Here is a 12,555-nt window from a genome sequence, read left to right on the forward strand (position 1 = left end):
ACATTTGTTTCATACTGAAGATACAGGGGGAAATATCAAGATGAATTAAATATCACTTTACCCTCACAAAGCCTAAGGTTTATAGGAACAACAAGACGTGTATATAAAATAAGTAAAATACACAGTAGAACAGACCAGAGGGATGGCCAGCTCAGGAGAGCAGGACAGCAGGGGGGTGGCGCCAGCCTGTGAAGACGCATGGGAGTTGGGGTAATGGGGGGGATGGACCTAGTGGGGTAAAGTTGAGCAGGACAGAGTCCCAGCTCTCAAGAAGCTCTGTTTAGCAGTAGAGACACAAAAACAGATAAATTATTATGTGAAGTAGCAAACATTACTTATATAGGAGCTATGGAACTTTAAAGGAGAATAATAATTGATCCTTGGGAAAGGTAGGCAGGCACCCACCTTCACACTGGATGCTAAAGAACACAGGAGCTTGCCTAGAAGAGTAGGCGTGGGTCTAGGGATGCCTTCTAGGCAGAGTACATGATGAGATGCTTAATGTCCACTCTCAACAACAGCACAACTATATCAAGGTGACTTTTTGCATTGTAATGTCATTGCAGGTGAATCAGTCATGCCTTCTGGAACAATACAGAGTGGCAGAGGTTTGCAGAATAAGAGTCAATTTAGGACCATTGCACCAAAAATTGTTCCCAAAGTCCTAACGTCCAGAGTGCTGTCAGGCCACTCGTCATCACTCTCCGATCAGGTGACTCCAGGCCCTCCCGTCAGCTCCACACCGCTGGGGGTGCCCACCCAGAATTATGCTCTGATGCAGGTTGCTGGCCCGGAGGGGACATTTTCTCTCGTGGCATTGCCTCACATTGCCTCAGCTCAGCCAGTCCAGAAACGCAGACTGTCCCTGCCCGAAAACCTTAAACTGCCGATTCCTCGATACCAACCCCCAAGAAATAACAAAGGATCAACCAAGAACTCGATCCGGAGCTCCTCTGAGAGTGGCTGTAGCAAACTTCCTGCCCAAACCCAAACGTCCCCTTCCCCCCCTGACCGCTCCGAGCCCCCTCCCCGTCCCAGCCCACCCGAGCCAGTGCCGTCACTGAACCCAGCCCCGGCCGGCATCGGCGTGGACGCACTGACCGGTGACCATGGACAGCTGAACCGTCCTGACACCCCAACATCATCCACTCCAGAGGAGCCCTCTGCCAAGCAGGGCCTCTTGAAGATTTCAGGGAAAGAAAACTTTGCAAGCAAAGAAACATCCAGTAAACCTTCTGTTGCTGCCAGTGAAAAACATAAAGAACCACTTGATCTTGCAAAAGGCACGATCAGGTTATCACCAGCCATTTTTGGCAGTGCGCTTCAGTTGATGCCCTCGGCCTCCAAAGGTAAACTGCCAATCCTACCCTACTCTAGAACGAAAACAACAGAGGCTTATAAAAATGAGTCAGACGTTAACACTGTAGACCTTTCTTCACCTGGGCTCAGGGTCGACTGCGACAAGACATCCACCATCACAGAAGGCTCTGACGTAGCCGCCAGAATGGCCACGAAGGTGTCTGTTCCGCAGGTGTTGAAGCAGAGTCCCTGTGAAAGTGCCTTTTGTTCAGCCACCAAACTGGATCTCAACCACAAAGCAAAACTGAATGGCGGGGCAGCAAAGAGAAAAGGAAGGAAACTGAAGGTACCAGATGAGATCTTGTCATTTCAGGAGGAAAGGAGGAAATGTAAAAGAATAAAAAATGACCCGCAACAATCCAGAGACCAAAAACCTGGAGCTATGAAAAAATACCGTAGCATTATGCCCAAACCTGTCGTCATCACGCCCACGCCCACTGTGACTCCCCTGGCTTCTCCTGCCGCTGTGCTACAGTCCCAAAGGCCCGGTGGCCCAGGACAGGACCTTCTGTTAAGTCATTCTCTCCCTCCTAAATATCTCGGCTGCAAGCAGGACAACAGCTCTTCTTCCCCTAGGCCCAGCTCTGCACGTAGAAATGGGTTCTCTGGCATCAAGAAGCCTTGGCACCGATGTCCCGTCTGTAACCACCACTTCCAGTTCAAGCAGCACCTTCAAGACCACATGAACACACACACGAACCGACGGCCTTACAGCTGTCGGATCTGTCGCAAGACGTACGTCCGTTCCGGCAGCCTGAGCTCACACGTGAAGCTTCACCACGGTGAGAACCGCCCGAGGAAACTCGTGTGCTGTGAGTTTTGTGCAAAGGTGTTCGGTCACGTCAGAGTCTACTTTGGCCACCTGAAGGAAGTGCACAGGGTCGTCATCAGCACCGAGTCCGCCCCCAGCGAACTGCCGCCGGGGGACGCGCCGAAGAGCAGAGACAGGGAGGCGGCTGTGCAGAGGTGGGTGCCGAGGAGCGGAAGCCTGGTGGGGCGGCCTGTGTGGATTGTGGGGACAGGCTAAGGTTTCATGTTCAGAAAGATAACTTCGTAAAACATCTCTCAGATTAAGATTTTGTGGGACAGCTACCTCTTTCCTCTTGTTCTGTGAAGAATAATCTCATTTCTCACTGGTTTCTGATCAGTCGTGATTTATGACGACACCAGCCCCTGGAAGCCAGGCCACAAATGCCTGCCCGAGATGTGCTGGGGACAGTCCGGTGACATATTATTTTTGTATCTGACATGTGAAATATTAAGTATTGTATATAGCTCCTGGTGCTCTTCACAAGTCGTTTCCCCAAAATGGTGTTCACAGAATTTATGCCTAAACAGCGTCCTTTACTCCAGAACATCACATAACCCATGGTGGCGGCACGGTGCGACCAGACCCCATGGTGTCCTGACCTCAAACCCTCTGCATTAGCCCTGTTTTTCCCTTCTGGCACATTAACTTCTTCCTCCGGGATTCCGATTTGCAGGTCCTGCTCGCTGGCCTTGTAAACAAACGGGCTAAGCCAGCCGTAAGCCTGGTAGGCGGGGCTCTCCTACAGCAACAAGTCCGCCAGGGAGTCTCACTAAACTGAATCCTCACGGGCACCGTGGAAGTGAACCATTTCCCACACTGGATTTTCTGGCCCCTGCCATTGTTTTACTGTATTCCATTTTGAATTTTAGGTAAAATGTCCAGACTGTACTTGGTGTTCAAGGCTGGCGATGGCAGCAGCGGGTGGAGTGGGACAGGCACTGTCAGCCAAACCCAGCGTGATCCTGGAGCGCCTCCCTGGGTGCCACCAGACTCGCGCTGATGCCGCCTGTTCCTGTGGTCACCCAGACTAGTAGGCCCCCCTGGGGGCGATGCCTGAATGCCCCTGGTAGCTTCAGAAGTGTGTGGCCCCATGCAGGAGTGACCGTTAGGGTCACGTGGCCCCTGATGACAGCCTTCCTGGGCTCCCTCCATCTAACTCATCAGCTTCGTGCTTCTCATCAGCAGGTGTGTTTTAGGTCTTGGATGGTTCGGAGCCTAAAAAAGGAAAAGTTCCAATGCTGTTTTTCCAGTGCAATTTTATATTGAGTATTTCCCCCTTTTCAGGGACAAGTCCAGCCCCGAAGAAGACCTCCTCCTAAACCAGGCAGATGAAGTCAAATTGCAGATCAAGTGTGGCCGCTGCCAGATCACCGCCCAGTCTTTCGCCGAAATCAAGTTTCACCTACTTTGTGTTCACGGAGAGGAAATTCAGGGCAGGCTCCAAGAGGAGCTCTCCCCCGGGAGCCAGGCAGCTCCACAGGAACGGGCTCAACAAGCTGCTCCTTCCTGGAGGCAGCATCCCGAGAGAAGGACACTGCTGCAGAAGCCCTGTCCCTCCGACGAGAAGGTACCTGCATCTCCTAAATTGAAAAGACAACTCTGCCTTCATCGTCAGGGTGACGTGGAAACACTCACAGAAGATGAAGGAGCCCGGCCTGGACCCAGCGGACCAGGAGAAGCCCCCCAGAGCCCCGCGTGTCCCAGCCCACACTCAGCACCCCTCCAGCTGCAGTCAGGTTTTAACTGCATCCTCTGTGCACGGACCCTTGGGAAGAAAGAGGACCTCCTCCTGCACTGGGAACAAGGGCACAATTGCGAGGATGCTCCCAGGCTCTGGAAGATTCTGAAGGTGTTCTCTCACCAGGGCGGCGTGGAGCTTCCCGGGAAAACAGGGAAATGAACTGCTGGGGCCACAGGAGGGTAGAGAGAGTTTTGCACCACCGTTCCCTCCAACTTCTGGCTGTGTGGTGGTGCTCAGTGATAAAATCAAACACGTTGGGAGCAGCAATAATAAGCAGAAGTGATTTTTGTACATAATGTTATTTTCTTATTAAATATATGCCCTTGATGATGCATATTTTTCTAACTGTATGCAGTTTTATTTTAAAATTCTATATACTAACTGTTCATGTCTTAGAATTTTTTTGAGAATAAATAAAGAGATCGGAATTTAGAGATTGAGATGTACAGGATTTTAGGCTGTTCTGCAGAGACCGTTTCCAGTAAAAACATGTGCTCGAGTATGTGTGTGCATGACCTTTTGTTCAAATGTTTTCTGTCTAAGTAGGTCGACAAAATTGAAAATTTCCAGGTGACAGAATTATTTGTCCCAACTATATTAATATTATTTTTAAATTCTCTTGTTTAATTGAATATCCTATAGAGCAGTGTGTTTAATAAGGTTCTCATCTAAAATAATTTAAAATCCATATTTTCAGGACTCAGTTTTTTTAATTCTATTTTTATTTTTTTATTGATTGATTGAGAGAGAGAAACATCAATTTTTTGTTCCACATGCATTCATTGTTTTATTCTTATATGTGCCCTGACTGGGGATCGAACCCATAACCTTGGTGTATTGGGGACAATGTTGTAACCAGCTTAGCTACCCAGCCAGGGCCTAAAATTCTATTTTCTTAAATGCACATTGCCTTGAAGATTAGATGTAAGTTTCACAGCTGTAGAGTTTCATATCAACATAATCAAGTTTTTTTTAGTACTTCAGCTAATAAAATATTTCACTTTTTTGCTAAAAAGTCATTTTCAGGCCAGAAAGTTTACAGCCTGGGAAGCAAACTAGATAGTTCAGTCCAGATGTCTAGGTGTCTCAGCTGCTCCCAAGTAACTTCAGTGGGTTGTTGCTAAATGATCGATTTTAGACACAACTGTGCTATTCAAGCCCAGGTTTTCTTTAGAAGTCAAGAGTAAATGATTGCCTCTTAAATTCCTGGGAAATTACCTCAAATCAGAAAAGTTGCTGTTTGAAGTTTCTGGCCATCCTGGCTGCAAAAATATTTTCTTGAAATGGAACTTGAGTGCTCATCCTACTGAAATTTCAGCCTTTAGATGAAAGCGCAGTGCTCAGGGCCAGCCCCCTTGCCTGCAGTGTGGCCAGGACATCGGCATAACATTTTTCTGTGCTAAAGGAAGATACTGAAACAGAGGAAGGACTACATTCTAATTGATAAGCTAATGGGTCTTAAGTCATATTTTTAATGTCTGATTTTAAAAGCAAATGCTCATAGATGTGCTTTGTTTCAAATGCTACGAAAAGGGAAAATTCAGTCATTGGCTTTTTGCAAATTATTACAGATTTGGAAATAAGAGGGTAGGAATGGAAATATCTGAAAAATTTTGCTGTGGTTTATCGACTGATTCCATGCTACCCAGGTTCTGAGAGATATTAGACCTCCACTCTTAGATCTTTTTAGAACTGGGTTATTCATGAAACAGCTTTACCATTCAGTGCATTACCTAGTTTGTTTTAGGAAGATTGGTCTTAAAAACACTAAAAACTGGGCTCTACCTAGAATACTGTTTGAATTGAAACTATAAAATAATGCATTAAACTGCTCAGTCTTCAGATACTAAGCAGTATTTCCGAAATAGCAGTTGGTTAACAGCAGGAGAGTGGGTCTGGGGTGTGTACGGAGGTGAAGGTGTGAGGGCAAGAGGAAAATCTGAAGTCCGCAAAGTCACGGAGACCCCCACCTGTAGCCAATGTCCCACGCCTATTCTTACAGCACGGGCAAGGCCGAGAGGGCATAGACCGCCTTTGGAAAGAAGTGGAGAGCTAGGAACGCAGCAGAGAGCAGAAGTCAGGACATGTGGCTGGCTCCCTGGCTCACCGGAGCATCCATCTGCAGGGGAGGGAGGGGAGTGTGCCCCCCACGCCACACCTCATCCTCTAAAAGGTTTGTTACAGCTCTCCGCTCTAGAAACACTTCCCTGTGTTACAAAGTCAACTAACGTAAGAAATGTCTGCCCTTATTGGTATAGTAGCACTGTTTCCGTGAGAATGGTGGGAAAAGATGAGAAGAAAAGAGGGAGTGATTCCGCTAAAGAGACTTTTGGGAACAGTGAAGCCAGTGGGTCTTCATGGATATGCCCTCCTTGGGTGCAGACGGGTTGTTCGCGAGGTCCTAACCTGCCTGCTGGGCCCAAGGGCCGCGAGGGGCGGAGCGCTATGACGCCTACTCCACGGGCCCTGGAGAGAGTCACCTTCCTGCGGCTCCAGTCCCTGGTCTGTAGGATGCCTGTGACAGCCCCACCTCCAGGCGTGGTTGTGAAGCATGGTTCAGCACAAACGCAGTGACTGCCACAGGTGGGCCACGCAGTAACTAGTGGCTAATGCTGTGCCTTAGGTCAGACTCGAAAGAGGAGGTCTGTTACACCATAAAAAAGTCATTTGACACAGCAAGCGGTGAGCCTCAAGTCCAGAATGTAAGGATGAAACTACTAGAACCACAGATACTTCATCTTTGTATAAAAAGTATATTTTAATTCTTGAACAGATTTGGATTGTGTGGCAGTTTGGTAAGTGTCTAATCATATAGAAAGCACAGCTCACTGATTTGTGTCCATCCCAGGCTCCACTGTGGGCCTGGAGTCACCCCCCCAACCCCCGAGGCTGCTCCTCCGTGCGGTTCAGAGGCCCTGGCCTAGCTCATCACAGTGCCTGTCCCAGTGTCCTGAGCTTGACCATGGTCTTTCCTGCTGCCCACAGTAGGTCATAAGTCTCTTGAGGACAGGAGCTGTGTCTTGGCTGAGCACGTAGCCCCAGAGCGTCCAGCACCTGACATGGAATAGTGCTCCATATATATTTCTTAAAAAATAGATATATTAGCTAAATACAAACAAAATTGCCACTTCCCTGTGTATGAACAAATCGAGCTTTAGGAACAATCAAACAGAGCTAGAAAGGCATAGAGACAAATAGGTCTTAAATTCTGCACACTCATTTTGCTTAATGTCTTGTGCTTCTTGGAAAATTGTCGCAAGGCCAGCAAAATGAGATTTCTTTTTTCTTTTCCTTTGGCCCTAAATTATTTCTGAAAGTTACAGCATTTTAGATTTGTATTGTTTTATTAGCTGTCATTTTTATTCATGTCCCCTTTTGTTTCTCGCTCTTTCTCTGGCTCTCTTCCTGGTTCAGCTTGACTGTTCCTCTGTTAAGCTGTTCCTCATATGGAAAGTTGTCTCTTCATCAGCACGCCATAAATAATAAAGCCTGGGCGCCGTCCAGTGCCGCCCCGGCTCCACACGCCCGCCCCCCAGCTGCACGGCTCCAGCGTTCTGTGGCCCCAGTGACACGGTCGTTGGCAATAAATGCTCGACTTCATTTATTTATTAGAATTCTCAGATCTGGACTCGTTTGCTCCATTCAGACTGCTGACATGTTTTGTTAGGCATGTAGTTTATAGTCTCCCCTTTTTGCCGAGTCTGATAGAAAATGCCCTGGTACAGATGATTTAGCAGAACAGATTGTTCGCTTCAACTGTGTAACTGACTTTCCTGACAATCGGCAGCTTATCTAGGCTTGTGGTGCAATCCAATATCCATTTTAACGATATCCACCTCTTCAGGAATGTTCCTTTTGGAGGTGAAATGTTTAGTGTTTATCATATTTCGTCACAGTCATGGTGTATCCCCATATGAAAACTAACTATAAGCATGGTTTTGCAAGCACATTTTAAATTTGTGTTTGGTATGCAGACATTAGCTTAGCAGTACATCACATTTTCCATACTCTGAAGTGTGAAAATGTTTCAATGTGTTGCCTAACCCTAGGAAAAAATCGTTATCTGTTGAAGGAAACCAAATGTGACAGCTGAAAGAGAAGCTAAGATTACTTGTTTCTGATTTCGATGTGAAGCTAAACAGGTTGGTGGGTTTGCTTGTTTAATGAATGTTGCTCTCATTTTCAGAGTTGCTTCCAACTCCTGGTTAGTGGAGAAGTGAAGAGTGCACCTATGACGGGGTGACAACATTGCCTCTTTTGGTGTGTTTCAACAACAAAACTGCAAACTATTAGCATTGTAATAGATTATTTTTGATGAATCAAACAGCACTATTCAAAATCAAATCAAGCACTATTTAAAAAAGAAAAGATTTTACCTTCTGACATTAAATGTGAGTATAATCTCCACCTAGGAGTTGTAAGGAGACCACCAGCAGTTCTATAGGCACTTGGAAAAACAGAGCTTTGAACTTGACCTGATTACTGCCTGAGTTGTAATGCAGATCTTACTACAAAAACTTGGCCATGGAAGAGATCCAGGTTGCTCGAACATATGAGCTGCATAACCATCCCAAAGCTCTGGCTGGATCTGGAAGTAATATTTCAGAGTGTGTTCTTAGGACACTAAAAATGGTCTTTCCCTAGTCTAATCCAAATTAAAGCACAGTTAAATTGTACATAGGGCTTTCATTGAAACAAGCCTTTCTGACTGTGTTTACACCCAAGGAAAGTGAAAATATCCAAGAAGACAAAGTCTTTTCTGTAGTATTTACTGCTTCTTGAGGTAACAGGCCCCGGGGAGGGAGGAGCAGGAGGGTGGAAGTACTGTGTCAGGGTGGGGCACGAGGAGCTTTTTGGTGGTAGCAGGCCCAGTGGGCTCTGTTACAGCAGGGGTGTCGAGAGCGATCGAACTTCCAAGTATCCACACTATAGTCTTCCTTATCTGTAAGGCAGCCTCCAGCCTTTGTCAGGGACCAGAGCTGCGGCTTATAGGGCCGCCTACCCTACAGGCAACGTCAGCCCCAAGGAATGACAGTGAGTCAGCACAGGTGACTGTGTCGTTCACTCAGATTTTATTGATGCAGGTTCAATCCAAACCTATAATAACCCAATAATAATAAGAATAACCCAATAATGACAATAATCTCTCAGAAACAGTCAGCAATAACATCCCACAAGAGAACGGGGGAGTAAGAGTCCAGATCAGGTCGGGGACCTGGAGGCAGCTGGTCAGTGTCTTGCAAGGTGGAGTCTCTGACAGGTCCACAGTCGCCCGGAGCGGGGTGGGCAGGAGCAGCAGAGCGTCTCTCAGCTCATCAGCCTTGGATCAACAGGTTTTGTGCCACCTTGATATGCACACCTTGATTATGTCGCTCTCCTGTGACGCGCTGAGGGTGGTGTCACCCTCCAGATAAGCATGTGTTGTCCACCGCGCCGTGCTGCGTGTGCTCCAGGGGCCGCGTCATCCCTCTGAGCCACTGCTCTACGGCATGTCCTCTAAACATGGCCTCTTGGCTGACAGGACTGATGCCATCTTAGTCCAGCCCTGCTCTCCTCAAAGAAGGGCCCTGAACAGGCAACAAAATACCATTGATATTTTGGTACAACCTTATTGGAACAAACAATATTTGACAGTGTCTGTCAAACACCTAAAATGCAGACATTTTGACCCAGGAACGCTGCTTCTAGGAATGTGTTCGTAGACATGACTGCACCCGTGCACAGACCAGCGCATGAGGATGTCCCCTGCAGCCTTGTTTACAGAAGCGAGAGACCAGGTGAACTTCAGTGTCCCTCAGAACGGTTTTTAAAAATCACAGCACACCATGCACTGGAATACCAAGTTGCATGTAAAAGCTGAAGTAGCCCTTGATGTGCTGAGATTGTGTGATGTGAAGGAAGCAAGCTGCAGACTAATGTTCAGCATGCTCTCAATTGCTTTGTAGAAAGGGCGGGCGAGAGGGACAAAGGTGTGCTTGTATATTCATGGACGATTTCTGGAAGGTTGCTTCTGGAAGATGGGAAGGAATAACACTTTTTTATTATGGGAATTTTTTAGTGCATTTTTTTTTCAATTGAAAAAATGGCTTTCCTGGATGAAGCTGTCACTGTGCTGTTACTGTTCAGGAAGGCCTCAGCAACACAGTGAAGAAGGCAAAATTGGTCTCACCCCCTCAGCTCTGGTGGCCACGCACGTCCTCAGCTGAGCCCTGCTGCCTGACAGTCCCATGCAGACAATGGCCAAGGTGACAGAGACGTCTCTTCAACACAGGACACACATGCACACCTAACAGACACAGACAGACCTGCCATCAGGACAAAAGGCTGAGTTCATACAAAGGATAATACAGTGTACATAATAATTCACATGCCTTATGATAGATAGGTTGTGTTCTAATGCCTTTGTTTTTGTCCTCGCTACCCCACACTAAATTGGCTTCTTGACTCACTAAAGGAGCAAACACAATCTGAAATGCTGCAGACCTTAGACTTTCTGACACCTCCCGAGCTCAGCATGTCTCTCCTGGGCTTTCAGCCCCTCAGGTTCCTGCTGTCCTGGGCTTGATGGGGACTCTCACCCCTCCCCCACATATTTTTGCATTTTATAGGCCTTTTGAAGGGTGGCTGGAAGCCAAAGGGAGGACTAATAGTGGGAATTTCAGATGCCCTTTGGCCTGAGGGCAGGCCTTTCAGTGCCTGTCTGGTAATGGCCTGGCCCTGCGTGGCTTTTGAGTGCCCTTCTAGAAGAAGTCAAAGCCATTACTTCGGAACCAAGAGACATTGCTGCCCAGCTGAGGGCTCACCCCAGTAAGCCACTGGGTTTTAAAACCCCTTTTCAAAGTTTCACTTGACTAGAGTTTGTTCATTCTTTTGGATTTGGGTTGGATTTGACTTGTCTCTCATTTTTCATCCTAATTCTCATAAAATGATGTGGCAGAAATGGAGGCCCCTGAAGAAGGTGCAAATTCTGGCCCTACTGGCACCAGTGGTCTTCCTCTAGCCTCCTCCCAAGCCCCTTCTCCTCTCCTAGCTGGGAGCCCGGTCTGGCCAGCGTTCCAAGTGGGTGGGTAGGACCCCTTTGTCCTCCTCCTCACAGCCTCCCTTTCCTGTCGAATTCTCTGCTGCTCACCAGGCCTGCAGCGCAACTGGGTCACAATGAAGGACATGGTCAAAGAAAGACCTCTTGGACTTCAGAGTGATCTTTGCCCTCCCATCCCCTCTCCAGGGAGTGATTCTACAATTAGACCAAGTCTCTAATTGAGGCAAACGATTGCCAACTGCCCCTTCCATAACAGACACCCAGGCCACTGGGAGGAGGAAAGCCTGCCTTTCACTTAGCTGTCACTTGGCCTAAACCACTCAAAGGCAACACCTCGTTACTTCACATTCTCCTATGTGGATTTCTCAGAGATCCCTCTTTTTCAATTTTAGTGTGTTGGCTTAAAAAAAAAATAGGTCTGGTTCCCTTTTTATAGCAGCTTAAGTCTGTCCCAAGTTGCCAAAAAGAAGTGTTTATGGAACTATTCAGGGGTCCTCCAAGGAGATTCCCAAACCAACACACTGCTCGCTCGTGAGTGCTCGCACTCCGTGGAGAGCCACACACCCAGCACGCCGCCCACTGTGGGGTCCCCGGCCTGCAGGGCCAGCCTGGCCTGGCCCAGCCCAGGGCGGCACTGGCTGGGGAAGACCTCCCGGCTGTCAGTCAGATGGGCTGCTCGGCTGTGTGTCTCCACTTGCACATGAGTGGGAGAGCGGCATTCGGCCCTGTCATGGATAACGAAAGGCACCAGCAGAGAAGGGAACTGGCCCTGTTAGCCAACCATGGAATGTTTTCATTTTGCTTTGATTTTCATGAGTGCACTGAAATACCACTTCCAACATGCTTATCATCTCATATGGAAGACAAGCATTACAACAATTGTTAAAATGCTGAGAGCCTTTGTTTTTGAAGAGGGCAAGCTCATGCCAGTTTCACAAGGGACTCGTGCATTTCTGGGTCCTGTGGGATTCGCTGGGGAGTTCAGGCCAAGGCAGCTGGGAAGCTTGCACATCCCCAAACCCATGGCTGTCATGGGCACTGACTGGCCTTCTTGTTCGCCAGCCCTGGAGGGAAAGCTCTGGGCGCCAAAACTGGGCAGTTTGCTAAAGAACTGAGATCATCCGGAGAAAACCGTGCTACTCAGACCCAAACCTTGCCCTCTCCTGGGAGGAGAGAGTGTCTGGGGCTGCCGGGTCCTCACCAGCAATCCTACAGAAAGAGCAAAAAGCCTTCTGGAGTAACAAGTAGATTCAGGTAGGTTCAGGAAGACCTTAGGCACACTCCAGCCTTAAGTCTTTTAACTTAGGGAAGAAACCTCTGAATGGCAGCTGATGGCAGAGCGGACAGAGGCGGCAGAAAGCACTAGCTCTCCTCCTGAAGTCTGAGCGATCAGCCCTGTGGCAGGAAAGCAGGCTGACTGCTCCCGTTCTCTGCGTTGTGCTCGGAGCTGTCATCTGCTCAGGCTGCATCGGCCTTGGGTCAAGGGAGCCAGCCCTGCCACACCATGAGGTTTGAATGAAACCTTTCACACCAGGCAGCACTGCAGTCAGCTGCATCCAGTCCTTCGCCAGGACCTGCTGATTTCCTGCTAAGTGCCCCCAACAT

General features: G+C 48.1%; 1 protein-coding gene across 6 annotated transcripts in view; it reads left to right on the forward strand.

Annotated features, from left to right (window-relative positions):
- The window catches only part of ZNF438 (zinc finger protein 438), a 170,434-nt gene extending 166,019 nt beyond the window's left edge, over positions 1 to 4,415 (forward strand). For all 6 annotated transcript variants that reach the window (XM_036022658.1, XM_036022667.1, XM_028507951.2 and 3 more), the window contains 2 exons: positions 567 to 2,325; positions 3,455 to 4,415. In XM_036022658.1, the coding sequence (XP_035878551.1) occupies positions 578 to 2,325; positions 3,455 to 4,070 (2,364 nt within the window). In that variant the 5' untranslated portion in view covers positions 567 to 577 and the 3' untranslated portion in view covers positions 4,071 to 4,415. The remainder of the gene's footprint in view (positions 1 to 566; positions 2,326 to 3,454) is intronic.
- Positions 4,416 to 12,555: the final 8,140 nt, after the last annotated feature.

This window comes from Phyllostomus discolor, chromosome 1 (assembly GCF_004126475.2).
Source record: "Phyllostomus discolor isolate MPI-MPIP mPhyDis1 chromosome 1, mPhyDis1.pri.v3, whole genome shotgun sequence".
Taxonomy (NCBI): Eukaryota; Metazoa; Chordata; class Mammalia; order Chiroptera; family Phyllostomidae; genus Phyllostomus; species Phyllostomus discolor.